Source organism: Onychostruthus taczanowskii, unplaced genomic scaffold (genome assembly GCF_017590055.1).
Source record: "Onychostruthus taczanowskii isolate IOZ18803 unplaced genomic scaffold, ASM1759005v1 scaffold25, whole genome shotgun sequence".
Taxonomy (NCBI): Eukaryota; Metazoa; Chordata; class Aves; order Passeriformes; family Passeridae; genus Onychostruthus; species Onychostruthus taczanowskii.
The window spans coordinates 5677382-5703288 of NW_024499796.1; the positions used below are offsets into that span (position 1 = coordinate 5677382).

A 25907-nucleotide genomic window follows, 5' to 3' on the forward strand; every position below is an offset into this window, starting at 1 on the left:
GCGTGGTGGAGGGAGCCATCCCCTGGGTCACGTGACGACGGAGCGAAGATGGCGGCGGGCGGGCTGAGCGCGAGGTGCGGGGCCGGGGCCGCTCGGGCAAAGGGAACGCGGGGGCAGTGTGGGGGAGGCCCCGGCTCTCGCTGCGGGCGGACCCCGCTCCGCGGGACCGGGGGGCGAGAGAGGCCGGCGGGGAGGGGGGCGCAGCGCGGGGCCGGGGAGGTTTTAACTGCGGCGGGGCGCGCGCCGGGCTGGCCCCGCCCCCGCCTCGCGCGCGCGGTGAGGCCCCGCCCCCCCGGCTGGGGACCCTCAGGGACCCTCAGGGACCCCCAGGGACCCCCGGCTCCCAGAGCGGAGTGAGCAGCGGCGGCCGGGATTTCCTGCTGGTTTAGTTCTGTGGCACGAGATGAGAGCTGGCCAGCGCTCCGTGGCGGCCGTTGCTTTGGCGGCGCCGGGGCTCGGTCCGCGCTCCCTTCGCCGCGGTGCCCGGCGGGCGCTCGGCTCTTCCCTGAGGCGAGGGGCGCGCCGGGGCCCGCTGCGCCTCCCGCGCGGCTCCCGCACACGTACCAGTCAAAATACACGCGTGGAAATGTGTAACGGAAGCGATTTAATGAATCCCGTGTTGAGTGATCATCTTAGTTCGGTGGTTTCGTTTCTCTAGAGCACGTTTTTTATAATTTATGACAACGCTTTTGTGTTCTGGAGTTTCCCTAGTGTCTGATTTTTATTAAATTAATGACACCACTCTTGCCTGTGGTCGTATACAGAGAGCTTTCCTTCCTTAGCTATCTTGAAGCCTTGTTAATGAGGGGACAACAAACCGCGGTCTGTTTTATTCACAGAGGATGTTGTGAAGGAGTGAAAAGTAGGTGGGCTGGCGTTGCCAGGCTGGGGCTCAGATTTGACAATAACTGGAAGAAACTGTGTGCAAGACAAATGACGGCACTGATCTGACGTGATCACTGAACCTGGGATTCATTGAATGGCTTCTTTCACATTGCTGTTCAGTTCTTGGTAAATATCTGGGCCTTTGGGTGCTCTGTTCATGGCAGAAGTGCACCCGGCCATCGAGGAATGAGCAGGGAGAAGTTATGCTGATGGGTGTGCTGGAAATAACAGGTGTTGTCATTAAGTGTCACCACATGGCAGAAGTCACAGATGACTTTCACTGCCACAGCGAGTTATTTTAATAATGTTATTCTAAAAATAAGGCAATGAGTGTTCTTGTGTAGACAGTCTTTGTGTGGGGAGTTGGGGTGTTTAAATCCTCATTTTTAGTGTGTTGCTAGCAAATCATAGTTTATCTAAATGAAATACTCTTTTTGGCAGATATCTTTTCTCTGGGCTGTTTTGGGGAGACTTTTTGAATGCATGTGCCAAGGTCAGGGTGTGATCTGTAAATTCTTACAGTGCAGGTTGGCTTTTCTACAGAGTTCTCATGAAGAGATGACAAGCTGACTGTGAATGTTCTGGTGTCTGTGTAAAGATGGTGCAGTTTTTCACTTCATACAGTTTTATGCTCTGCTTAGAGTGGAGGATGAACCTGATGGAAAAATTTGTTTGAAGGAGAGCATTGAATGTAACAGCAGAAAACTGCTTTATGCTTTCATTTTCTTCTTAGGAGCCTTCAATGATCAGATAGCAAAATCAAATTGAGCTGGTGACCTGATATCAGTGTGAAGCTTTGATGTGAATTCACAGGTCTTGCTGTGTCAGTTGTCACCCTCTCTGGGTTTTTCCTTGGTTTTTGTAGGACATCTGAAGCTCATTAGCTAAAAGCTAATGTTCCTTAAATAATTTTTTCTCACATTGCCGTGTAATTTTCCACAAGTTAATTGCAGGTTTGAAAAGCTTAAGCTAAATGGAAGCCTGGAATAACATTAATCATTAAAATACTGTCCACCTTTTCCATGTGTTTGCAGGAGCAGCAGGGAATTATGGACAATTCTGCTGGGCAGATCAGCTTTAAGAGAACCAGTAAGTTCATTCCCTGCAGAGCAGGTTTGGCCATCACTTACTGGGCCCCATGGCCAAACACATCATTTGTACATCTCTTTGGATATTAGTGAAAATATTTTCTGCTGCTCTTCCTTCTTTCTCAGTGTGAATTTTGTTCCCATACCTCTGCTATTTGTTTATTCTTCCCCTGCTTGTTTACAGCTGCTGGGAGGGGATATGGAAAAGGTGCTTCCTTTTCTGGAGTGGGCACAAGTGCTGCTGCCTGGATTGCCCTGGGGTGTTCATGTGTGGTACAGCTGCTGTCTTATTTTCAGGGCTGGAGCCTGTGCTTTCAAGAATTTGCCCAGAGGTTGGGAATCCAAGTGTTTCTAAACCCAGTCCATTGCCTTCCATGTCCCCACCCTCCCTAGGAATAGGCAGTGCAGCTCACTGCCCTGTTCAGTTCTGCATCTGGAATCACTCTGAGCCACAGACACCTGGCTTGTGTTGTTCCTGCCTCTTTGTGGTGGTGCAATTGCTTTGCTTTGCTGAAGTTTAACAGATCTAGTATTTGGTGATGCACTTTGAGGAGTCTGTTCAGTGGTGTTTGGTTCTGTTTTAGGCCCAGATTGCTGCAGAGTTGAACAAGCACTGGCAGAGGCTGTTAGAGGGACTGTCATACTACAAACCACCAAGGTATAGTCACTGCCTGATTTTAGAAATGAATCTCTAGTGTGGAGTTTCCTAGTAAGTAAAGAAAGGTTGCAGAATATTGTATGAAATATTGAAAGGTCACTGAGGAAAAAGCAAATGTTCAGTTTAAACTGATAAAGTGGAGAACTTTGAAATTATGCCTGTTTAATTTTTTCCTCGAGATTGCTGCGTTTTTAATGACTAAAATTTCTTTTCACTTTAGTACAACTTCAGCAGAAAAAATTAAAGCTGATAAAGATGTAGCTGCTCCACTAAAAGAGTTGGGTCTGAGAGTCAGCAAGTTTTTGGTGAGTGAAGCTGCTCTTGGATTATTTTATCCCTGGAATGCATTGTTATAGGATTCTGATACTGAATTAACCTTTGTGATGTTGAGTAGAGAGAAACTTAAGGTCCTTTCAGTTCAAAGTAATCTGAAGGCTGTTGAAGTACATGTTGAGGCTCTAGGTCAAGCTTCCAAAGCAGTGAGTGACTTTGAGATGCTGTGGTTTTCCTGGTCCTTTTCCATAGCCACCTGCTATGGGTCTGAGTTGGGTTCTTCCAGGCCAACTGCTCAGCTAAAAAACTGATGTCCTTAAATCAGTTGCCTTGTTTGACAGTCCTCTCAGTTTAGCAAGGTTCTGTTTCTTTAAGCCAGAAGTTTAGAATTCAGTGGCTGGTGGTACTTTTATTTAAATGACTGATGCTCCTTTAGCTGAAGTTAAACTGCAGCTCAGTGACATTAAAGCTTGTGTATTTGGCATTAAAAGAAGTGCTGATTAAAGCATCTGCCTGCTGCAAAAATGTTCATTTGGCATGTTATTTGTTTTGAAGATAAGAGCTGCCTGAGTATTTGGAGAGAATCTTAATCTTTAATGAATTTAGCTGCCTTTTATTAATTTCAGATCATTTCTCTTTCTTTTGTTCAGGGTCTGGATGAAGAGCAGAGTGTGCAGTTGTTACAATCTTATCTTCAAGAGGATTACAGAGGGACAAGAGACTCCCTGAAGGTCCATAGCTCCCATTTATGTTCTATTTACTCCACATCTTTCCTTAATAATAGTTGTTTTTTGATGCAGATGGTCAGATGTGAGTCCTGGTTCTGATTGGGAAATACCTTTGTAGCTTTTCTTCTCTGGAGCTGCATCCAGACTTATCTCTTCCTTCTTGCATCTCTGCAGGATCTCCTCTCTCTGTCACAGGAATGCAGGAAAGCTACAGATTTGTGAATGAGAGTGGAGCTGAAAAATGAATACATAGTTAAAAATGAGTGTTTTGGCTTTGTGCTTTTGGAATCTGTCTTTGCAAATGAAAGAAAAAATTGTCTTTTATTTGTTTTAGTCATTTTGTGAACATATATTTTGTCAGTAGGTATTTTTCCAGTAGCTATATATTTTGTCTTATTTTGTTTACAGACAGTTCTTCAGGATGAAAGGCAGAGTCAGGCTCTGATGCTGAAGGTTAGTTATTTCCATTTCTATTTTCTGTGGAAAAGATCTGTTGGCAGCAAACCTAGTTTGTTTCTGTGGAAAATCTTGAAATAATTGAAGTATTTCTTCATATAAAGGATGGCTTTTAGAAGGTGCTTCTGAAATTGAGGGATGTTTGTAGACTTGAAGAGGGTTAGTAATTGCTGCAGAAATGAAATTTTAGGCTTGATGTTAGGGAACTTAGCTGGGTAGATGTACACTGCCTTATTTTCCAAAGCTTGTAGGTTTGTGTGTCACTGTCTGACGTGACAAGATTGATGATCACTTCTGACAGAGGGTAATAGGGATGTCTTTTTGCCTTTCTTTTCCATGTTTTCTCATTTAACAGTGTAATTACAGACCTGTCATTATGGCAATGCTAGATTGAGTTCTGTAACATTTATTAAGTGTTGGTTATTCTCCCCAAATTCAGAACTGCTCAGTTGAAATTCCACCTGTAGTATCTCTGTATTCCTGTGGTGAAGGCCTTGGCAGTGGTTGGGAGAGGGGGATGGCAGGGAGTTGTGCCAGGTTGGTGTTGATGGCACTTTGCATCCACAGCTGGCTGACTACTACTATGAGGAGAGGATCTGCATCCTGCGCTGCGTCCTCCACCTGCTCACCTACTTCCAGGACGAGAGACACCCTTACACAGTGAGTCCAGGCCCTGATGCCATTGAAACAGGCTAAATATGGAAGCTGTGGGGTAGTTCCCTGCTTGTGCAAAAAGCCCACGAGTGTGCATGTGAGAAGTTCATGGGTTTGTTTGTTTCTTTAAGGCACAGTACTTCCAGTGTGTTGAAAAGTTGGACAAGGAGCTCGTTCCGAATTACCGCAAGCAGTTCGAAGCGCTGTACAAAGCAGAAGCTCCTACATGGGAAACACATGGAAATCTCATGGTATTTTGTTTCTTACTTTTATTTCTCAAGCTTTTAAAGTAGTTTCTGATATGTAGTGTATTGGAAAATACATCTGTACAGATGCAGTTAAACAGGACATTTCTCCTGGTCTAAGAAACATAAAATTTGTTTTCTCTGTAACAGAACACACTTTTGCTCAGAGACAGGGTTTCTTGAAACTTACTGTTCCTTGTAATAAATCTGTGGAGAGCACTGGGCCAGCAGAGCCATTTATGTGTAGTTGTTCATGATCTCTTTGGACCTAGAGTGGCTTTCCTTGCCATTGACTCAGTTGCTGGCTGCACAAGCTGTTGAAATGCCTCCACACTTCTCAGCTTCTGGCTGCTTTGGCTGCCCTGTGAGCTTTGACACGTGATGGTGGAACTTTCTTTGTGCAGACAGAACGTCAGGTTTCCCGGTGGTTCGTGCAGTGCCTTCGGGAGCAGTCCATGCTCCTGGAAGTCATCTTCCTCTACTATGCATACTTTGAAATGGCACCTGAGGAGCTCCTGGCGTTTGCAAAGATGTTCAAGGAGCAGGGATTTGGCACAAGACAAACCAACAGACATTTAGTAGATGAGAGCATGGATCACCTCGTGGATCGTATTGGGTAAGTGTTGTGTGTATTTGTGGTGTGGGTACAGAGCAAAACAATTGTTTTTCTCAGGAAAAAATGCATTTATAATTATGTCTTCGTTGTTCTGTGTGGGCCACGACTTGAAGGGGGAATGAGAGTCCTGGTGTCAGAGAGTTATAAAGGTGAAAAGCTGTCTTCAAATTTCAGTGACCATTTTCTATCTGTTACAACCAGAAAAGGTAGTTCTGAAGATTGTATTTTTTCCTGTACCAGCATTTCAAGACAAAATTTGGATTATGTGCCATTCATTTCTTGTAATTTCTTGCTTCAATGAAAGCTGAACAAGGCAAACTAAAAGTTGCTTTTTGACCTCTTATAGTTTAAAAAAAAACCTCACCTGAATACTCAAATGAAGTTACTGACCTATTTGTTTTTATTCTCCTGCTGCTTGTAGCTACTTTAGTGCTCTTATTCTGGTGGAAGGCATGGAAATTGACTCCCTCCATGAGCGTGCTTTGGATGACAGGACAGAGGAGCACAAGTTGGCCACCAATCAGCATATCCACCAGGTAAAACACTGGCAGAGTAACCAACCCCTCCTCAAGCCTCACCATACAGGGCTTACTGTGATTACCCAGGCTGTGTCTGTAAACTTCTGGTCCTTGGGCTTGTTGGCCAAGTGTAGAAACTGGCATCCACCTACCATGAGAAGGACACAATCACATATGTGCTTGTTGAGTATGAATTACTTTCATACTCAAATGAAAGTCAGATCTCAGTTATTTTGCTTTTGATTTGTCTCTGTGCAGGAGATGGACAATCAGCTGCTGCAGTTAGGGGATGTCTCACATCATGCTCCAGTGCTTTTGGCCTGGGCTCTGCTGCGTCACACCATAAACCCAGATGAGTCCACAAACATCATCAGGAGGATGGGCAGCACTGCCATCCAGCTGAATGTCTTCCAGTATCTGACAAAGCTGCTGCGATCCCTCAGCACTGGGGGCAAGAATGTGAGTTTCTTCAATTGTACATGTAAGCTTTTGAAGGTCTGACTGCTCCTGATGTACAGCTGTGATGGAAGCAGATGACTGAACCAATGTTCTTTTCAAACATGCAGTAAAGCATGTTCTATCATCTTAATCTTCTTTCAGTGAGGGTCAGAAATCAAGTTGGAACAAAACAGATTGTTATGTCCAGAGAATTAAGTAAAGCTTTGTAAAGCAAGGATCTACATCTCTCTTGAGCAGAACAGACTCCAGTTAATCAAAGTTTTTCATTTGCCTCTATAAGTGTATTTGCCATTGTGAATCTTGAGTATTGGATGATTTAACTCTGCACTATTCTCTGTATAGGACTTCATTAGAAAACATGGTGTACTAGGGTAAACTGCTTTGTAGACAGAAGCCAGTGAAAGCAAATCCTTTTGATTCCTAGAAATGTTGAGTGCTTTTTTTTTTAAATTTTGATGGGTGCAAGGCATTTCTAGTGGTAATGGTAATGGCAAGACTTCTCCTTTCAGTGAAATATTTCATGTTAATATGGAGCTTAACTAAGGACTGCTCCCTGTTTTGCTGCCCCTTTGCAGCAAGGATACATAAAAAGTCAGTTACTTGGTGTGTAAAGCAGACTGAGTGGAGTTACAGCATGTTTGTAATTCATAATCTTTCCCATAACAGCTCTGTTATTCTGTCTTTGCAGTGTACTGCCAGCACAGCTTGTATGTGTATTTATGGACTTCTTTCCTTTGTCCTGACATCACTGGAATTACATACCTTGGGCAATCAGCAGGTAAGCATCCAAGAGCCTTTGCATTTGTTACATAATTTAAAATTACCTGTCATAACTGATGCTAATTGCCTATTAAATTGTAAGCCTGCATTTCAGGCTGCAAATTTGAAAAGCTTTATCCAAAAATGCATAATTTATGCAAATTTTCTTTATGCAAATTTGCTTTAAGCAAATTTGAAAGCTTTATGTGGCTTAGGGAGACCCAAATGAGTGATTTGCTGGTTTTCCTACTGCATTTACACCATGCAAATGTGCTAAACACCTCTACAGACTGGCAGATTAGTAATGAAAGAGCACATCATGCATGTGAAGTCCTATGGATGTGAAGCTAATTGGTGATCTGCTATTCCCAAAACAATGAAAATAATACAAACTCCATTTCTGAGGTGGACTGGACATCTGCAGCCCTCTGCAGATATTGTGGACACATTTGTTGTGGCCAGTTCATTCATTATGGGAGCATGGCTTTAGGTTGTGGTCTGGGGGTGGGTGTGTTGGGTGTGTTTTGGCTCCTGGAAGTAGTTACATCTTGGTGGGCGAACATGGAAACTTAAATTAAAGATGTGGCAGAACCTGGTTGGAACAAAATCCTCCTGTGTAAAATAGCGTTGATTTTTTTCCATCCTATCTTCCTTTGTAGGATATAATTGATGCTGCATGTGAAGTTCTGGCAGCTTCCAGCATTCCTCAGCTCTTCTGGAAGACGGTGAGTGTGTTTGCAACTTGTTTGACCTGCCTTGTTTATAACTACGACCTGATAAAAGATTCCCTTTTAGCAAAGGAACAGGCTGGTTGTATTTAGTGAGTTGGTTACTAGGAGGGCCTGAGGAGCAAATGTTCATTTGCATCTATCTTTGATTTACTTTTGCCCTTTCCTGCTTTTTAGGTACAGCCTTGGCATTACACTTGAAAAGGATACTGGAACGAGTTTTAATATAGGTGATAGTTGATAGCAGGGCTGGGGCTGCAAGGATTGAACTAACTGCTGGCAAAAGCATTGTGCTTATTTTTTGTTGTCACAGAATTAGGATGATATGTAATGCCTTACAGTCTTACTTCTTGCCTTATACTTGCAGACTGCCTCATGCTTTAGTCTGTGCAAGTGTGATCTCCAGTCACTGGAGTGATACTTTTGTGCATGATTAATGTTAAATGTACAGCTTAAAATAGAACTGTAACCTTGTGCTATATTGAGACCCTTTTAGGTTTTATTTTTAGTAATAAGATATTTGTTTTCTGTTTCCACCACCAGGAACCTACTGCAGGTCTGGGTATTATCCTGGACAGTGTTTGTGGGATGTTCCCCCATCTTCTCACTCCTCTCCTTCAGCTGCTCCAAGCCCTTGTGTCTGATAAATCTACTGCAAAAAAGGTAGAGGATCTTCCTTGGTGTTTGGGAGATGATTTATTTTGAGTCAGGGATGACATGCTCTGTGATTCTTTCTTTCCATTACGTGTGCTTATCTCAATTGTAGTCTTAGGTAACAGACATAAGCTTTTGTGTAAGAACAGTGGACATGGCTCCTTCAGCGTTGTGTGCTGTTGCAGGATGCTGTTTTCTGATTTTAGAAAACTTCTCAGCTTTAATGGTTGAAGATTAAGATGCTAATTTTTGGGTGGTTTCATTTGATGAGACTTGTCTGAACATGAGGGCTGTGTAATAATGTGTTGGTAGGGTTGATGTATTAGAAGGGATATTATTGTACACCTCAAGTAAACTTGCCTGTTACTGGCAATGACCTGGTTGATAAATTTTTAAGAAGCTCTGGCTCTTTGGCTGTGTTGTTGAAGCTCTCTCTGATGCAGGTATACAGTTTCCTGGATAAAATGTCCTTCTACATTGAGCTGTACAAGCACAAACCTCCAGATGTGATCTCCCATGAGGACGGCACACTGTGGCGAAGACAGGCTCCAAAGCTCCTCTATCCTCTTGGTAAGGAAACTGCACTTCACCTTTTCTTACTGAAATCCTTTGGGGAATTTAGCTCTTTCTTTACCTGGCTTCTAACTCATGGTAAATTTGTGACTTTGTTTCATTTCACTACCTTCTTCAATCTTTAGGACTAGGTCAAACAAATCTACGGATACCTCAGGGAACAGTGGGCCAAGTGATGCTGGATGATCGGGCTTATTTGGTACGGTGGGAGTATTCCTACAGCAGCTGGACTCTGTTCACCTGTGAGATTGAGATGCTGCTCCATGTTGTGTCAACAGCAGGTGAGACAGGCTGGGAGTGTAAAAGAGAATAAATAATTATTAAGTGGTGTCAATTTGAGGTTAGTAGTAGGACTGAACAGCTTTGAGTACATTTGGAAGAGCATGGAATACTTATTCAGAAACCTGATGATGATTTTTTGTAAAATTCACTGCAAAAGGCCAAGAGCATAGTGTAATGAGATACACTGTAGATGAGGGAAAAGTTGAGATAGATAAACAAACATTTTTTGATATGGGAGATGGATAGTTTAGAATCGTGCAGATACATGGTAAGATAAATGCGCATTGTTCCAGGCTTGGTTACTGCTGAAGTATGATTTTGTATTCTCATGTTTGGTTTTCTTTACCCAGATGTGATTCAGCATTGCCAGAGGGTCAAGCCCATAATTGATCTGGTTCATAAGGTCATCAGCACTGATGTATCAATAGCAGATTGTCTTCTGCCAATCACATCACGAATCTACATGCTCCTGCAGAGGTGAGTCCCTGACAGCAGAGGTACCTAAGCAGATGGAGTGACCTGAAGGATAGCTGATTACTTATTTTGCCAAGAGCTTTACAGGATTTGTGTCAGTGCTTGAATTCCCCAGGACTGGTGTTCAGCTCTCAAAACTGTTCTGGTTACACATAGGTTAATGTTTTGATACAGCAGAAATGGCCTCCTCTTCTGCTTCTTTCCTGAAAGGTGTGCAATTTTATCCCTTTAAAGGTAATTTTGATTAGTAGCTATATTTACATGAAACAGGGATAAAACATAGCATTAGAGCAGTAACTCACAGGTTTTGAAACAGTTGTAATTATTAACTCCTCCCAGAGTTAACTGCCTGGGAATTGATGTTCAGCTGTATAATTATTGTTTGCTGTGACAGCCTGCTGGCAGTAAATTGATCTGACTCAGGTGTGAGGGGGAGGTGGCAAGTCTAGACTGAAAGTGCTGACTCTGGTGTCTGTATCTATCTGCCTAAATTTTATATATGTGTACTTCAGTGAGAGGGAAAGAAGCTTTTTGATTAAAAAACCAGACTAGACCACAGGTGGCAGTGCTTTTTTTCATGTATGTTGTTTCTCTTTTGTAGGCTAACAACTGTAATCTCTCCCCCTGTGGATGTTATTGCTTCTTGTGTCAATTGTTTGACAGTCCTGGCTTCTCGGATGCCAGCCAAGGTGAGGAAAGGACTTGCTGGTGAGAGCTAGTACATTTATATGTAAATCAGAAGAAGTATCTGTACTCTTCTCTTGCAGGTTTGGACTGACCTTCACCACACAGGGTTCTTGCCATTTGTTGCCAATCCACTGTCCAGTATGAATCACATGATCAGGTATTCATGTTCCCCACCCCATTTTTTTTCCTAACCAATTTATAACACGCAATAAGAACTTTTTGCCAGTGTGCAATCTCTGCACCTGACACCTCTCACTCATGTCAGAATCCTGCTATTCATGTGATGAACTCTTGCTCATTTCACAGTGCAGAGGGAATGAATGCTGGGGGCTATGGAAACCTATTGATGGGCATGGAGCAGCCCCAAGGCGAGTACAGTGTTACCATCTCCTTCCTGAACCTGGTAACAACTCTTGTCCGGGTGAGTGCTTCTGGAGTGCTCTGGTGTGACACCAGCTCTGAGCTGTTAGGATGGAGAAGTGAAAGTGATCTCAGCCATGTGTGGGATCAGTCTCTTTGCAGCAGGGCTCTCTAAGTAAACTTTGCTTGACTCTCCCTTCTGCACTGCTGTTTGTGCTTTCTCTGATCTGATTCTTAACCAAAAAAAAAAAAAAACTGCCTCGTCTCAAATGACTACAAAAGACTAGAAATTGCTTGTAAATCCCTGTGTTCCATGGTTTTCTCACATTTCAAAGACAATAAGAAATATCTCCCTCCAAAAGTTTTCTTGTTCCCCTCCAGGTTAAATAACATTTCTGTTTCTCCTAGGGACAGCTTGGTAGTACCCAGAGCCAAGGCCTGGTGCCCTGCATCGTGTTTGTTCTGAAGGAAATGTTACCAAATTACCACAAATGGAGATACAACTCTCATGGTGTGAGAGAGAAAATTGGTAAGGATGTTAATGGGGGGAGGGAGTATGAGGGGAAGGGAATAAAAGGGAGCATCTGCCTTCTTTTTTCTAGCAGCCATTTGGGATTTGCATTGTACATGTCCTGATATTGTTGGATGCTGTGATTTGTTTAAAACACTAGGAGCAAGGCAAAGGTTTTCAAAAACTGAGTAGTCCATTTCATCTGTGTTTTAGGGTGCCTAATTCTGCAGCTGATCCATGCTATACTGAACTTATGCCCTGAAATGGATCCTCGCAGCAGGTAAGACAGGTGAGAGGTCTCACACCTGCACTAGCCTGGTTTATAGTGCAGGAATCACTGTCATTTTGTTTCAGTTTTTGAATTCAAAAGAGTAGGAGGGAGCTGGCACAGCTGTGTAATGCTGGTTTGAGCTCTTTGCTGCATTCCTGGGTACAGGAACGGTAGCAAAAGATTAGGGACAGAGCTAATCACGTTGGTTTCTAGAACTTCTGGTAAAAACAAAAAGAGTACATAGATTTTTTGGAACAGACTGCCCCACTTTCCTATTTGGTGTACTCTGGTTGAAGTAGGAGGGAGAGTAAAGGAAGGGTCAGTGGGGGTCTAGAAATGAGGAGGTTTGTGGTAGTTTGTACTACTTTGTGGTCGTTTTCTAAGTGTAACGTGGCAAAATGCCCCAAGTGCTCCTGGTGACACTGTCCTATGTTTGTGCCACAGCAATGCCCCCAGCCTGCAGTCCTTGTGCATCTTCAGCCTGGCCAACACAGAGGCAGGGCAAGCTGTCATTAACATCATGGGAATTGGGGTGGACACCATTGACATGGTGATGGCCTCCCAGTCCAGCAGGTGAGTGGCGTGTGGCTGTTTGGGCAGCTTCTGTTTGCTGGCTCCGAGTGATCTTGTAGCTCTGATGGAGTTTGCTCTGAGAATGTTGTGCAAATAATAAATGTTGGTTGTGAGCACAGTTCCTTACTTTGGTTTCTCTTTGGAAGCAGTGATGAGTCCCAAGGCCAAGGCCAGCTGCTGATCCAGACAGTTAAGCTGGCGTTCTCCGTTACCAACAACGTCATCCGGCTGAAGCCCCCGTCCAGCGTGGTGTCTCCCCTGGAGCAGGCACTCACTCAGCATGGTGGGTACTGCTCCCTGGGGCAGCCTGGGAGCTGTGCTTCTGGGTCATTTGCAAATGACACTGTGTGTCTCATCACAAACACTTGTTAAGGTTTCCAGGTTACAAAAAGTGGTTGCTGCTGATGGGAGAAGGTCTCTTCTCCCTCCTCTAAGGCATTCTTCCTTCCCTTCTGGGACAGCTTTTAAAGGATTAATCAAACATGGCTTATTGTTTGCTGCTTTGTAATGAGATTATTGTAATTACAGAATGTACTAAATCAGCTGCTGTTAATGCCTCTGGCTGGACCCATACCATGTTCTTTTGGGAGACCAACTTAGTTCTCATCTTCTGCTGTGGAAATAATTATCTGGTAAATAGTTACATCTTGTTGTTTCTTCTCTTTGATTTTATTTGTGTTCTCCAGGTGCTCATGGGAACAACCTTATTGCTGTCTTGGCCAAATACATCTACCACAAGCATGACCCTGCACTTCCACGCCTGGCCATCCAGCTGCTCAAACGACTGGCTACAGTAAGATGAGACACACATCAGTGCTCCTTTGCTTCTCCCCTTGTGACTGATTCCACAACTGAAATATTTTCTAATAATCTCCTCAGGCTTTTTTGTATCAGGGAGCTTAGTGCAAGTCAGTTGAAGCAGGGTGGACTGACAGCTGTAAGTTAGGGCACATGAAAAATCATCTAAACAATCCTTTAGTTTTTTATGTGATCTGCTGTTTCAGAAGTCACTCAGCACTCACTGAGAGGCATCCCATGAGTGGGGTTTTTTCTGCAAAGTATTTGCACCTCCAGTTGTTCTCTTCCCAATTTTTGAGCAACTTTCTCTAGTTACACTCTTAAATACAATTCCTAGACCTTCCTACCTGGAATTGTACCATCTTACTGAGAAGAGTATCCTATTTAAGTTTTTATTGGGACCTTTCAACTTTTATACTTTTGAACTTGGTGAAAGTAGACTTTAGTCTTATGAAGCCTTTTACACTTACTCTTTTTTGTCTGCTAAACATCAGAATATTTGTAGCTTTCTAAAAGCATATAAATCCAGATATTGACTCATTTATTTCAAGAAATGTAATACCAAAACTCATTTTTCTTTTGTCTTTTCTGTTTCTTTTGTAACCTTTGAGAAGCAGGTGAGGATAGAGTAGAATTGCTCAAGAGGAAAGTTTGGATCACTTGTCACATTTTTTCCTTCTTAATGACAACTTACTTTGATAGGTTCATAGATTCAGTATTAAGTGTTTGTGAGTTTCAATACATTCTTTTATGCAGAATTAAGCATTGTGTACAGCATGTTTACTTTTCCCTCTGGTGTTTGTTTCCATGGGCAGGTTGCTCCCATGTCTGTGTATGCCTGCCTGGGCAGTGATGCTGCTGCCATCCGTGATGCCTTCCTCACCCACCTGCAGAGCAAGATCGAGGACATGCGCATCAAGGTCATGATCCTGGAGTTCCTCACGGTTGCAGTGGAGACACAACCTGGGCTCATTGAGCTGTTCCTAAACTTGGAAGTGAAGGATGGCAGTGATGGGTCAAAGGTACAATAGCAGATACTTGCCCGAGGACTCACTGGCTTTTTTTGCATATTAGAGCACTGGATGCTAAAATCTGATAGTTCTTGTAACCTGATGTGCTTAATGTAAAGATAAATGCAGGTTGTGCTTGTGTTTAATGGATGTGGTGCTATCCCAGTTTTGCTTTTCCCTGAAACCAAAGAGAAACTTTTGCCAGTATTTCAAGGCAGATACTGGGTTAGCTACAGAACATCCACTAAGATCAAAGGTGCCTATGACCTGCTCTCTTCACTCTGTGCTGTTCTTTGAGCACCTTAAAACACTCATTCATGACACTCTGGCAGTGAGAAAGACAAAGATTTGTGTATAATGAACAATACACTTCTCCAGCATTGTAACTTCCTGTCTCCTTTTGCTTTAGGAATTCAGCTTGGGGGAGTGGAGTTGCCTCCAAGTGGTGTTAGAGCTGATTGACTCCAAACAGCAGGAGAGGTACTGGTGCCCTCCCCTCCTGCACCGCGCTGCCATCGGCTTCCTGCACGCGCTGTGGCAGGACCGCCGTGACAGCGCCATGCTCGTGCTGAGGACAAAGTGAGTTGGTGTTCCTCGACAAGGCATTTTCCTTCCTCTTTTCCAAAACACTCTTTCTGTGGTTTATCACACTTTTCAGGGACATTTGCATCTTAGTGTGTGGTGAGGGTATGCGCTGTCTGGGCTTTGAATGTGGAAGATGAGAAGCCCCGGTGTGTCAGAATCAAATATATTTGTGTTTCTTTTATACAGAGCTAAATAAACTTGCACTTACCAAAGCACATTTTCTACAAAGTTTGGGACACTCAAAATGCTGCTAGGCACATGGCATGAGAGAGGTAGCTGATAGTACTTTTGTTTATGTCTTTTAGGCCAAAGTTTTGGGAAAATTTAACTAATCCCCTCTTTGGGACTCTTCCTCCGCCTTCCGAATCCTCAGAGGTGAGTTACATCCAAACAAAATGCAGGGATTTATGTACTCCTCAGAAAAGGTTTTTGAGTGATGTGTGTGGCCATTCCCTCTGCTTACAGCTTCCTAAAAGGAGCTGTGACCAAGTGGGTAAAACACAGGCCGAAGCTGAAGTGAATGTGGTCTGGCTTTTCAGAGACTGGGCAGCCATGAACTGTCTTTTGCAATTCTCTATTTATTCACATATGAAATGAAAATAGTGGTGTGGCAGCTATGGTAACACTCATTGTAGAAGGTGTGCTGCCTGAAGTGTATCCATAATCTGGGCTCAGGCTGACTGATATCATGGAGGAATTGATTAGGTTCTTCTTCTTCCTTTCTGTGCGAGTTTTTTCCTTCATTCTGAAAGCCCTGTGCTCTCACTCAAGAGTTTGAACTCTGAGCACAGTATTCTGTCCCTGTTGTCACCAGTCTGTCATCAAAATGGCATAAGTATTGCTATTGGAGGAGAAATAAGTCTCCTGCAGGGCTGGAGTATCAGCCATCCTAAGTGGATGGGTAGTGATAAATCAGAATTTTGCTTGCCCTGTAGAGCTCAAACTTTGATTTTTTTTTTTCCCCTTGGGTCTTTTGTTTGTCTTCATAGCTCAGTGTCTTGGATACCTGTGCCTTAATAATGAAAATCATCTGCTTGGAGATCTACTATGTTGTCAAGTGAGTCTTTGGTAGTCTCTCCTTCATCCTTGTACTTTTAAGTTATCTAAACTGTGTGTGTTAACTCTTGATACACCATATGGGCCTCGATGGGTAAAGCATGTGTAATGCTGTGAAAATCTGGGGGTGATTCATGAATACATGACAGACATTAATTTGAGATTCTTGCAATCAGTAATTGCAGAAAAATATTGCAATTCTTCTGTAGCCTTCAGGTGAGAATATATCAGTATTTTCCTTGTATCCTGAAATAAGAATATACAGTATTTATTAAAACTAATTGTCAGCTAAGCTGAGTAAACCTGTAGTGATTGAATCACATTTAGTAGTTTTCTCCCACTTGATTTGTTTTCTGGAAAGTAACAGCTGTTTCATACATTGAAAAGTCAGGATGAACTGAAATCAGTTTAAAAAAATTACAGATTTTCTTCAGGGATCATGTTTTTCCTTCATATTTGATGCAAAAAGTGGGATTCCCTGCACAGGTCAAATATGTGGAATAACCTTCACTTGCAAGCTGTGTCCTTGGCTTTCCTCCCTGAATCTCAGAAGTAGTATTTTCTGACCCAGGAATAAATGAAGATAACTTCTCCTCTTGATTTGGTCAGGGGCTCACTGGATCAGTCCCTGAAAGACACGCTGAAGAATTTCTCCGGCAAGAAGCGCTTTTCCTACTGGTCAGAGTACGTGAGGTCGCTGGCCCAGCACGTGGCAGAGACCGAGGGCAGCAGCTGCGCCTCCGTCACCGAGTACCAAATGCTCCTCTCAGCCTGGAGGATGCTGCTCATCATCTCCACAAGCCATGTAAGGCTGCCTCTCACCCTGCAGGAGAGGCTGAAATGAGCATTTGCAGTAATACAATGTCAGCAGCTTCCCAGGGCCAGCTAAGCAGAGTCCAGTGGTTTTTTCTTTTGGTTGTGTTGTGTGTGTGAGCACAGTCCAGGCATGAGCATGGTGCAAGAGGTGAGAGTGGGTGGTGTTTTGCTGTTTGATCAAAATAAGCATATTGTCCTCTCAGCAGAGGAGGGAGGTAGCAGATAATTTTTTGAGGGTTTCTAAGTAATTCTGCAATCCTGACAAGCTTTTCCTATGTTGAGGGGGGCAGGGCTGCACCATTAAGCAATTAGTCATTACCAGCTTCTTGTCGATGTTAATGTAGGACTAAAGTGATTTCTGTAAAACTCAGCAGTTATAATATTGATGGATTCTTAAAGTAACAAAGCAGTAAACTGATTTTAGGCTGCTTAGAAAATGCACCTTTTGTTGTGCTGATTGATCTTTATCTTTGTTGATTTAGGCTGATATCATGCATCTGACTGATTCAGCAGTTCATCAGGAGTTGTTTCTGGATGTGCTAAATGGCACCAGGGTTTTGGTAGGTGTTGCTTCCTATCAGTTCTTTCATTTCCTAATTGCTTATCTTCTTTGCACTATTCCTGCAGATACTTGTAATCTTAGGGTTTTTTAGATCCTGTGAAAATGGGCTGAAACAGAGTCTCTCTCTCCATGAACTGATGAGCTGTTTCAATTGTTATTTTGTATGTGTCATTCTTGTCATCACTAAATGACCCTGTGAGGGTCCTGGCTCTGAAGAGCAAACTTGGTCATTTGGTGCTGGTGCTTGTGCTGAGCATTTCTGAAGTGTTTCTACCTGTGACTGTTCCAGCTGTAACTCTTACAGTATTTCTCCTTAGCTCCAGGTTCCCATGTCAGTGCCCTGTCTGCAGCTGGGGTCTATGCTGTGTACCCTTCTTCTGATCCTGCTCAGGCAGTGGAAAAGGTAGGTATTTTGTTCAGATATTTTTTAGTCACTGCTAGAAATAGTACCTTGGCAGGTCATGTTTAAATAAAAATTTGGGACATTGTGTTGAAGTGTTTTGCTCTAGTGAGAATCCCTTAGTGATCTGGGGGTAAAACTGAAGCCTTAACTTTGCATTCTCTTTTGGGATGTCAAATGTCTCTTGGTTGTTGGTGAAATGGTGAGAAATCTCTGGTAGCAGTACAGTTAATTTTGTTTCCTGCTTGCTGGTGAAAAGTAGCAAAAGAGCTTTTTAGTGATAGTTAGTCCTGCTTTCTCACTCTGATTCTCACAATGGAGGGAAAATGCATTCTCTCATTCTGTGGAATGTCTTTAGTGAGATCCAGGTGGTGATTTAAACTTTACTTTGAAGAACTGCTTTTGTTTTTAGGGGTCATATAAATTATGATCCACACAGCTCATTCAAGCCAATATACTTATTGAGGGATCTTGTCTAATCTGAAGAGCTCTCCCTTTTTGTTGTCAGCGAGTTGAGTTCTGTGGATAAAATCATAAACTCCTTGACGCAGATTCTGGAGGGAGTACTACAGGCAGATCAGCAGATGATGGAGAAAACCAAAGCCAAAGTGTTCTCAGCTCTTATCACTGTTCTGCAAATGAAGGAGATGAAAGGTGAGGTGGTGCATGTGCAGGTGTCGAGGTGCCAGGGCTGAACACACTTTACACCCAGCATGTGCAAGATACACACCTGGTGCTGGTAGTAGTGCAGGGTGCTGAATGTAGTCACCAGCCTGTGGGACTCCTCTCCTTTTTTCTTCCCTTCTTTAGGTAGTTTTGGAAAGAGGTGAGGTTTATCATTCATTCACTATGTCCATGTGTTCCCTTCTCTTGTCTTTCCCTGACAATAACCTCTGTTTGGTCAGTTTAGTTCCTGTGTGTTTTTGGAAACAGCTCATAGGATGTGTAAGTCAGGCTCTCTCAGGGTGACTGTAGAGCTTAGATTCTGACATGGATTTCTAGTTAGAGATAACAAAAGATCCAAACACAAGAAAGGGTACATTTTGTTACAAACCACAGAAACCAGCCTAGTCATTACTCCTGTCCCTTGTGGGGCATCTGGCAGTGCAGTGGCACTTGAAGACCCTCAGTGAAATCTGGGCAATATTTCTCTGTGCAGCACCTACAAAGGCAACTGTGATTAAAAGTGTGTCAGGTTACTTGTCTGTGTTCCTTGTCCCACTGCTTTGGCTCTGCAAATGTGTACATTTGAAAAATAAATAGAAAGTGGACGGTTGGTTGTTTAAAGAAAACAATTTTAATTGTTTTCTTTGCTGTTGAATTTGAGGTTTCTAGTCATGCTGGTAAAATGTGAGGCAATTTATTATAATGATTTTGATAAGAATGTAGTATTTATGGATTTATATGGACCATGGACTGCACCCAGTCTGCATAGGCTGATACCAGCAGTCAGGAGCAGTAGGTGGGAATTGCTGTGGTGGAATAATCTGTCTATAGTAGTGCTTGATTTGTGTTTTGACATGTCATGAGTTTATATGACTTTGTATGAGAAAATCTACATGGTTTTGTTATTGAGATGAACATAATCCCTTAATATATCCTCCTAGACATGAATATCTAACTTAGTCACAGATGCTCACATTGTTTTGTAGGTTTTGAAATGAGAACAGAATAAATGCTAATTCCAGGAAATGTGGCTCAGTGATGTTTCCAGTTAAACTGGAAAGCTGAGTACAAGGACTGTGTGTTAACTGGTGTCTGTTGTGTGTGTCACAGTGAATGACATCCCCCAGTACCCCCAGCTGGTGCTGAGTGTGTGTGAGACTCTCCAGGATGAGGTCATTGCTCTTTTGGACCAGACTCGGCACAGCCTGACCTTGGGAGATGCTGCAGATGACAAGGACAGCATGGAGACTGACGATGCCTCCCGAGTGAAGCACAAGGACCAGCGGGACGGGGTAAAGGACCTGCTCATCTGCTCTGCAGTCTTGTCTCTTCTCTCTAGACAAAAGTTTCATGACACTTGGAACAACTTTCCCTTGTAGCTTGCTGTCTTCAAAGGAAGTTTCAGCAGTTTTTATTTCAGAATTACTCAATGTTTTCTTGGCTCACATCGGTCTGGGAATTTGGCTGTTGCTGCCTCTTCTTCAGGTGTGCACTAAAAAACATTGTCATGAGTGCTAATACAGCCAAGAGGTGTACAGAGTATAATGTGAGGGATACCAGGAGCCTTCATGTGTGATTCTGAGAATGACTGAACTTCAGGTTGTGTTAGTAAATTCTTATGAGATTTTTCTTGGTACAGCCCTGTACCTACCTGCCTTTCCATGTCACTGCAGGTGTGTGTTCTGGGTCTGCACCTGGCTAAGGAGCTCTGTGAAGTGGATGAAGATGGAGACTACTGGCTGCAGATTACTAGGAAAGTCCCTGTGCTCCCTACCATCTTTGCTGCACTGGAGATCAGCCTGAGAGTTAAACAAAACCTTCACTTCACAGAGGCCTCGTTACATTTGCTGCTGACCTTAGCAAGGACTCAGCAGGTGAGAGATGCAGAGAAGTGAGAGTGCATAGCTGTACACTTTAAATAAGAAATGTCTGTCTCATTTTTTATCTCATTATCCTGTCTGTGATGCAGCTGAACGATGAGCTGTAGATAAAGGGGTATTTTTTGGAGACTGGCAAGCAGCAGGTCCTGTATGTACACCTGCTTAGTGTGCCTTGTTCTCCTTAGTGGGATGTCTGGGAAAAGCTGAGTCAGCCAGCCAGGCAGACCTGTCATTTAGAGCAGGCACTTTCACTGAATGGATTCTGCAATGTAAATACCCCTCGTTAAACCAGCACTGAGTGTTGGAACCTGCTTCTCCATTAGTTTTAATAAAGTGTTACTTATCTATTTCAAATTCAACTTGTGTGGGGCTTTAGGTGAAAACAAGGTTGTCCTAAACCCCTTTGCAAAGACTATGTGCATAGCAGAGCAGGTGATAAATGGGAATTTTGAGTACAGTTATGCAGGTTTGATTTTGCTTTTCTTGATGTTGAACTTTTAACAACACAGAAGTGTATGTAGATGAAAGTTCTGTAAAAGGGTGGTGAAAATACAAAGGATAAAAATATCTGCTGCAACACAAGTCTCTTGAGTCTCAGAGAGCAGAGGCAAAGATTCCAACAGCAGTCTGTTCTTGTAGGGAGCAGCAGCAATGGCTGGAGCTGGTGTCACTCAGAGTGTGTGCCTGCCCCTCCTGAGCGTGTACCAGCTCAGCACAAATGGAGCCATTCAGGTGGGTGCTGCTTCCTTCATTCTGGCTGGGAATGCACCCAGAGAGCTTCCCATGCCCTTGCAGGCTGTGGCTGGAATGGTGTGGAGGGAAAAAAAGTCACTTATTTTTGTTTGTGATTTGTTCAGACATCTGCTTCCTCCCGGAAGTCCCTGGATGTCCCCTCCTGGCCCGGGGTCTATCGCCTCTCCATGTCCCTGATGGAACGTCTTCTCAAAACACTGAGATACAACTTCCTGACAGAAGCACTGGACTTTGTGGGTGTCCATCAAGAGAGGATCCTTCAGGTGTGCCACAAACTGCCTCTGTGCTTCACTTGGCTCCTCTGTTCCAACAGCAGTGGAAATGAGTCAGAAAGGGCGGAGGCATTGAAAAGTCACTGCTGCCTTGGGAAGGGTTACAGTGGAAATAGCTGTGAGAGGAGGATGGGATGTTACCCTATCTGTCCCTTATCTGCCATGGCCCTGATTTACTTCTCTCTCCTTCCCAGTGCCTGAATGCAGTACGGACCGTGCAGAGCTTGGCCTGTCTGGAAGAGGCTGATCACACTGTTGGCTTCATTCTTCAGCTCTCAAATTTCACAAAGGAGTGGCATTTCCACCTGCCACAGCTTATGAGGGACATGCAGGTAGGAATCAGGATGATACATTGCCTTGGAGTGCAGGGATTTGGTTGTCTGAAGAGAAAATGGCACTATATCACTTTGTTATTACCACTCCTTTAATGGGAATTACAGCTGAGGTCATTTAACTGCCCATTCTGTCAGTACCTTGTCTCGAGTGAGGAAATATAACTGTTGGGAGAGAGAGAAGTGGTAGCTTGGAAAAGTAAATTGAGCAATTCAGTGGCTTATTTACAGTTCTTAGTGCCAGGTGATTTCAAGAAAATGCTGGGAAATTAAGAGACTGTGTGAATCCCTTATGATGACAGTGCTATGTTTGGATTTTCTAGCTTCCAGCAGTGGGAGTGAATAGACAGGGTTTGAGCTTTTCTGAGATTTCTCCCTGACTTTATTTCTTTCAGGTGAATCTGTGTTACCTGTGCCAGGCCTGTACCTCCCTCCTGCACAGCCGTAAAATGCTTCAGCACTACCTGCAGGTGAGGATCCTACACCAAACTTTGCCATGCTCCCTGCTAGAAGGGAGCATTATTCATTATAAAGGGTCTTGGGTATTGAATAGATTATTGATAATCCTTGTGGTGATTATTGACACCCATCAACAGTTAGGATTTGCATTTCTTCACAGCAAAAAAAAAAAAAAAAAAAAAGTGCTGAGAATAGTCTGGACTCTGAAAACATTTGGACTGTGTAAAGCCAGTCCTAGATAACCAGCAGCCTGTGCTGAATGGCCTGGTGTCATAAGGAGGCTGCACTGCTGTAGGACTCTGGAGTGCCATTAATTAAGCTACTGTTGACCTGGTGTCCTTAATTTGATTTAATTTGTTAAAGGGAGATAGTTCTTGTTCTTAGGACATCTTCAGATGCACGAGGTGTAGATGATGCATTGCTGCTGCAGAGTTCCTTCAGCATGGCTCAGGCTTGGTGTGTTGATCATTCTTTTTCCTGAGTGTGGAATCCAAACAACCTCTGCAGCTGCCTCCCTGCAATGCAGTGTCTCCCCAGCCCACACCAACTGTAGATTCTCAGCAAGTGACAGACTTTGGGTGCCTTATTTCTTCATTCTCTTTGTTCACAATGTTTTTTTTTTTTTCCTCCAAACATTTGTCTTAGTGCAAAATAATCCCATTTGTATTCCAGACTTTCTCTTTTCTTTCTCCACAGACCAAAAATGGTGACTCCCTTCCATCCAGCGTGACTCCCCGGGTGCAGCGTAACCCTCAGGCCTCCTCCAAGCACCCCAGCCCCGAGTCAGAGGCAGCAGAGCAGAAGGCTCTGCTCACAGTGCAGTACAGCCTCCTCAAAATCCTCAGCAAGTCCCTCGCTGCCCTGCGCCATTTCACCCCTGATGTCTGCCAGATCCTCCTCGACCAGGTGGGTGCTCCAAAGGGGGGAGTTTCCAGCATTTCCAGGGATATTCTGGATGTGTGTGTCCTGCTTGATGCAGTGACCCTACTGTACACCTGTCTGCTGCTCTGCACAGAGCAGGAAAGCAGGAGACGAGGAATTGCCTTGGGAATCAGGCGCTGCACAGTGTGAGGGGAGGACTTGGCTGAGCTTTTGTGTGATCTACACAAGGCTGTGTATGTGTGACCTTACTGGAGCAGACAACAACCCAGTTGGTTTGTACCTTCAGGATACCATTCTTTAGGATAATCCTGTTGTCATCCTCCCGTGGTGGTGTGACCCAATGCCTGGTCTCCAGGTTCAGAAAAGGAAGGTTTAATCCTTTATTCTGGCAGTGTACTTCTGCTAACTGTTGGGTAGGGAGCATCCTGTTGTGCCTCTGGGAACAGCCAGTACTTTGGTGTGCCAGTGATGGCAGCTGTGAGAGGAGAGCATTGGAGTCTGATTGAGTGCAGTGCTGTGCAGGGCACTTTACTGCTCCAGCTGCACACCTGAGACTTGAGAAATTATCACAGTGCTTGTATTTCTCCATACAAAAAGCATGATAAGGGACTGGGTATTCCTGTTCCTATGGCAACACCATGCTCATGGCCTTCTGGGTCTCACTCCTCTTTCTTTTCCTTCACAGTCTCTGGACCTTGCTGAGTACAACGTGCTCTTTGTCTTGAGTTTCACCACACCAGCCTTTGATTCGGATGTGGCACCTTCCTTTGGGACACTCCTTGCCACAGTCAACGTGGCCCTGAACATGCTGGGAGAGGTATGGCCCTTTCTGTGTCTGGGAGCACGGCAGTTGCAGTGATCCCAGAGTGCTCATTCCTCTGAAGTGCATGAGTAGTTCTTTCCTATCTCCTGTCTCTAATGCCTGTCTTTTTTTCCCTTGAAGATGGATAAGAAGAAAGAACCTTTCCCTCAGGCTGCAGGGCTGAATATGCAAGAGGGAACCAAAACCCTCAAGTAAGTTTCCAGTTACTTGATGTAGTTACAGCCAAGCAGCAGTCCGAGCTCCTCAGATCAGAACTGAAGTTTAGAGGCATTTGTGTATCTTTGTACATCCCTTAACTATTTGACCTGGAAACCAGAGGCGTGCTGACCTTTTTGGCTCGTGCTGATTTGTGTTTCCTTGCACAGGTCTCTGCTCATGTTTACAATGGAGAACTGTTTCTACCTGCTCATCTCCCAGGCTGTTCGGTACCTGCGGGACCCGGCTGTGCACCCCCGGGACAAGCAGCGCATGAAGCAGGAGCTCAGCTCGGAGCTGGTGAGCACCTTGTGCTGTCCTCTCACTGCTCAGTGTCTGTGGCTGCCCATTTCCCAGCATGACTGAACAGCCTCGGGCTGCTCACGGTGGCACATTCCTGTGCCACAGCACCGGCCTGGGGGAGGGAGGGGGGGTGTGGTGGGACGAAGCTGACTTGTTACACTTCAATTTCAGAGCACGCTGCTCTCCAGCCTGTCCCGCTACTTCCGCCGGGGTGGTCCCTCTTCACCTGCCAGCGGGGTCCTTCCCTCTCCCCAAGGAAAGTCTGCCTCCAAGCTGGGTCCAGAGGGGCAGGAGCCCTTGTTTCAGCTGGTGCAGGCCTTTGTCCGGCACGTGCAGAGATAGATCCCGTCCTGGCCCTGCCTCCCTTTTCAGGACCTGCAGCGGAACAATTCACGTCCACCACAGAAGGCATCACCTTTGGCAGAGCTGTAATGAGGACTGGGAAGGGAGGGAGGCCAGGTGTGGGCAGTGGTGTCACCTGAGCAGTGAGATCCCATGGAACTCTTGCCACCCAGGAGCAGAGTGAATGTAAGGAGAGCCCAGCTGGCTCTCCGTGAGCAGCCCACGTGCACAGTCTGCTCACCCTGTCTGCCAGAGCATCCTGGCTGGGTACAAGCACTGAACAGTCAAAACCTTTATTTTTATAGCTTGTGCCTCAGCTGGGGAAGCTGTGGCTGGGTGGAGAGAGGAGATGCTTTCTGCTGGGCATTAACTCTGCTCCTAACACAAGGTGCAATCTGTGTCTCCTGTGTGGAGTCCAGCTAAGGCACACCCAAGGGATCAGCCAGCAATTCAGAGACCATCTTTCTACTGCTATTTTTGTACTGAATGGTTCAAGGCACGATGGTGTATGTGTGCTCACGCCTTCCCTTCACCCTGCAGTCTGTGTGTTGTGTGTGTTTCTGAAGAGCAAGGCCTCACTTAAGGTTTTTACTTCAAAATTCCATTGCTCCAGTCTTGCAGTTTTTTGTAACTGTGCCCTATTTATACTGATATTAAAACCTTTATAGACAGCAGCTGTGTTCATGGGTTTGTGTTGGACACAGCAGCACCAGTTTTGCAGTGTCTGGGTGGTAGTTCTGCTGAGCTGAAATCCCAGCTAATGTTGTGACTTCTGTGACAATCCAGAGACTGTCTGAAATGATTGTAATTAGAGGCTGATTCCCTGGGTTCCCACACCCACTCCCTTTCTCTTACTCTCCTGTTGGGGAGCTCGTAGGAGGTTTGAAACGAGCAGCAATATAAAATACTCCTCAGGGATGATTCCCCTGCACGTGGTGGTGGGCCCTGCACAGGAGTCCCTGTCTGCACAGTGAAGGTGCATCGTGTGGTGTGGCTCTAGATAACAAACTCTGTAAGGTTCTGAGGCTCAGTGTGTAGTAATGATAGTAAGAGAAAGTCAGTGATTATTCTTAAAATACACCCTGAAATCTAGACAGACTTAATCTAAGCTAAGAAATCAAATTTCAATGTAGCTGTGAGCTATTAACCTACTGGTTCTTTCCTAAATAGACACTTGATTGCTTTACCAGCCAGAACCTTTTTAATTTCAAAGGTTTTAAGAGACTAGAGCTAGAAAATGAGATTATCTTGCTTTGAGGTTATTTGGGCTTTTTTACCTTATAAGCTTAAGTGCTGGCAATATTGTGGCACATTTGTTTGA

General features: G+C 44.2%; 1 protein-coding gene across 2 annotated transcripts; it reads left to right on the forward strand.

Annotated features, from left to right (window-relative positions):
* Window positions 1-23: 23 nt before the first annotated feature.
* On the forward strand, window positions 24-25260 carry NUP188 (nucleoporin 188). Of its 2 annotated transcripts, none has more exons than XM_041406796.1 (44): window positions 24-74; window positions 1920-1974; window positions 2558-2631; window positions 2852-2936; window positions 3555-3635; window positions 4041-4085; window positions 4656-4748; window positions 4874-4993; window positions 5392-5603; window positions 6025-6139; window positions 6380-6580; window positions 7269-7358; window positions 7999-8064; window positions 8611-8730; window positions 9165-9291; window positions 9420-9575; window positions 9927-10053; window positions 10652-10739; window positions 10818-10894; window positions 11044-11158; window positions 11506-11626; window positions 11822-11888; window positions 12324-12452; window positions 12602-12735; window positions 13139-13245; window positions 14066-14272; window positions 14670-14839; window positions 15151-15220; window positions 15835-15902; window positions 16511-16706; window positions 17200-17277; window positions 17597-17682; window positions 18188-18333; window positions 19456-19637; window positions 20019-20219; window positions 20865-20957; window positions 21083-21241; window positions 21445-21582; window positions 21978-22052; window positions 22738-22947; window positions 23609-23740; window positions 23867-23937; window positions 24112-24241; window positions 24416-25260. In XM_041406796.1, exons 1-44 carry the CDS (start codon window positions 49-51, stop codon window positions 24584-24586), a joined length of 5214 nt encoding a protein of 1737 aa, XP_041262730.1. In that variant the 5' UTR covers window positions 24-48; the 3' UTR covers window positions 24587-25260. The 2 variants fall into 2 exon arrangements, with proteins under 2 accessions (XP_041262730.1, XP_041262729.1); XM_041406795.1 differs by lacking the exon at window positions 24-74 and adding an exon at window positions 965-1011.
* Window positions 25261-25907: the final 647 nt, after the last annotated feature.

Coding starts and splice junctions, on each gene's coding strand:
- NUP188 (XM_041406795.1), top strand. CDS start 980: ATGGCTTCTTTCACATTGCTGTTCAGTTCTTG. Junction 13,246..14,065: donor TGCTCAAACGACTGGCTACA/GTAAGATGAGAC, acceptor TTCCATGGGCAG/GTTGCTCCCATGTCTGTGTA. Junction 20,958..21,082: donor GCACAAATGGAGCCATTCAG/GTGGGTGCTGCT, acceptor TGATTTGTTCAG/ACATCTGCTTCCTCCCGGAA.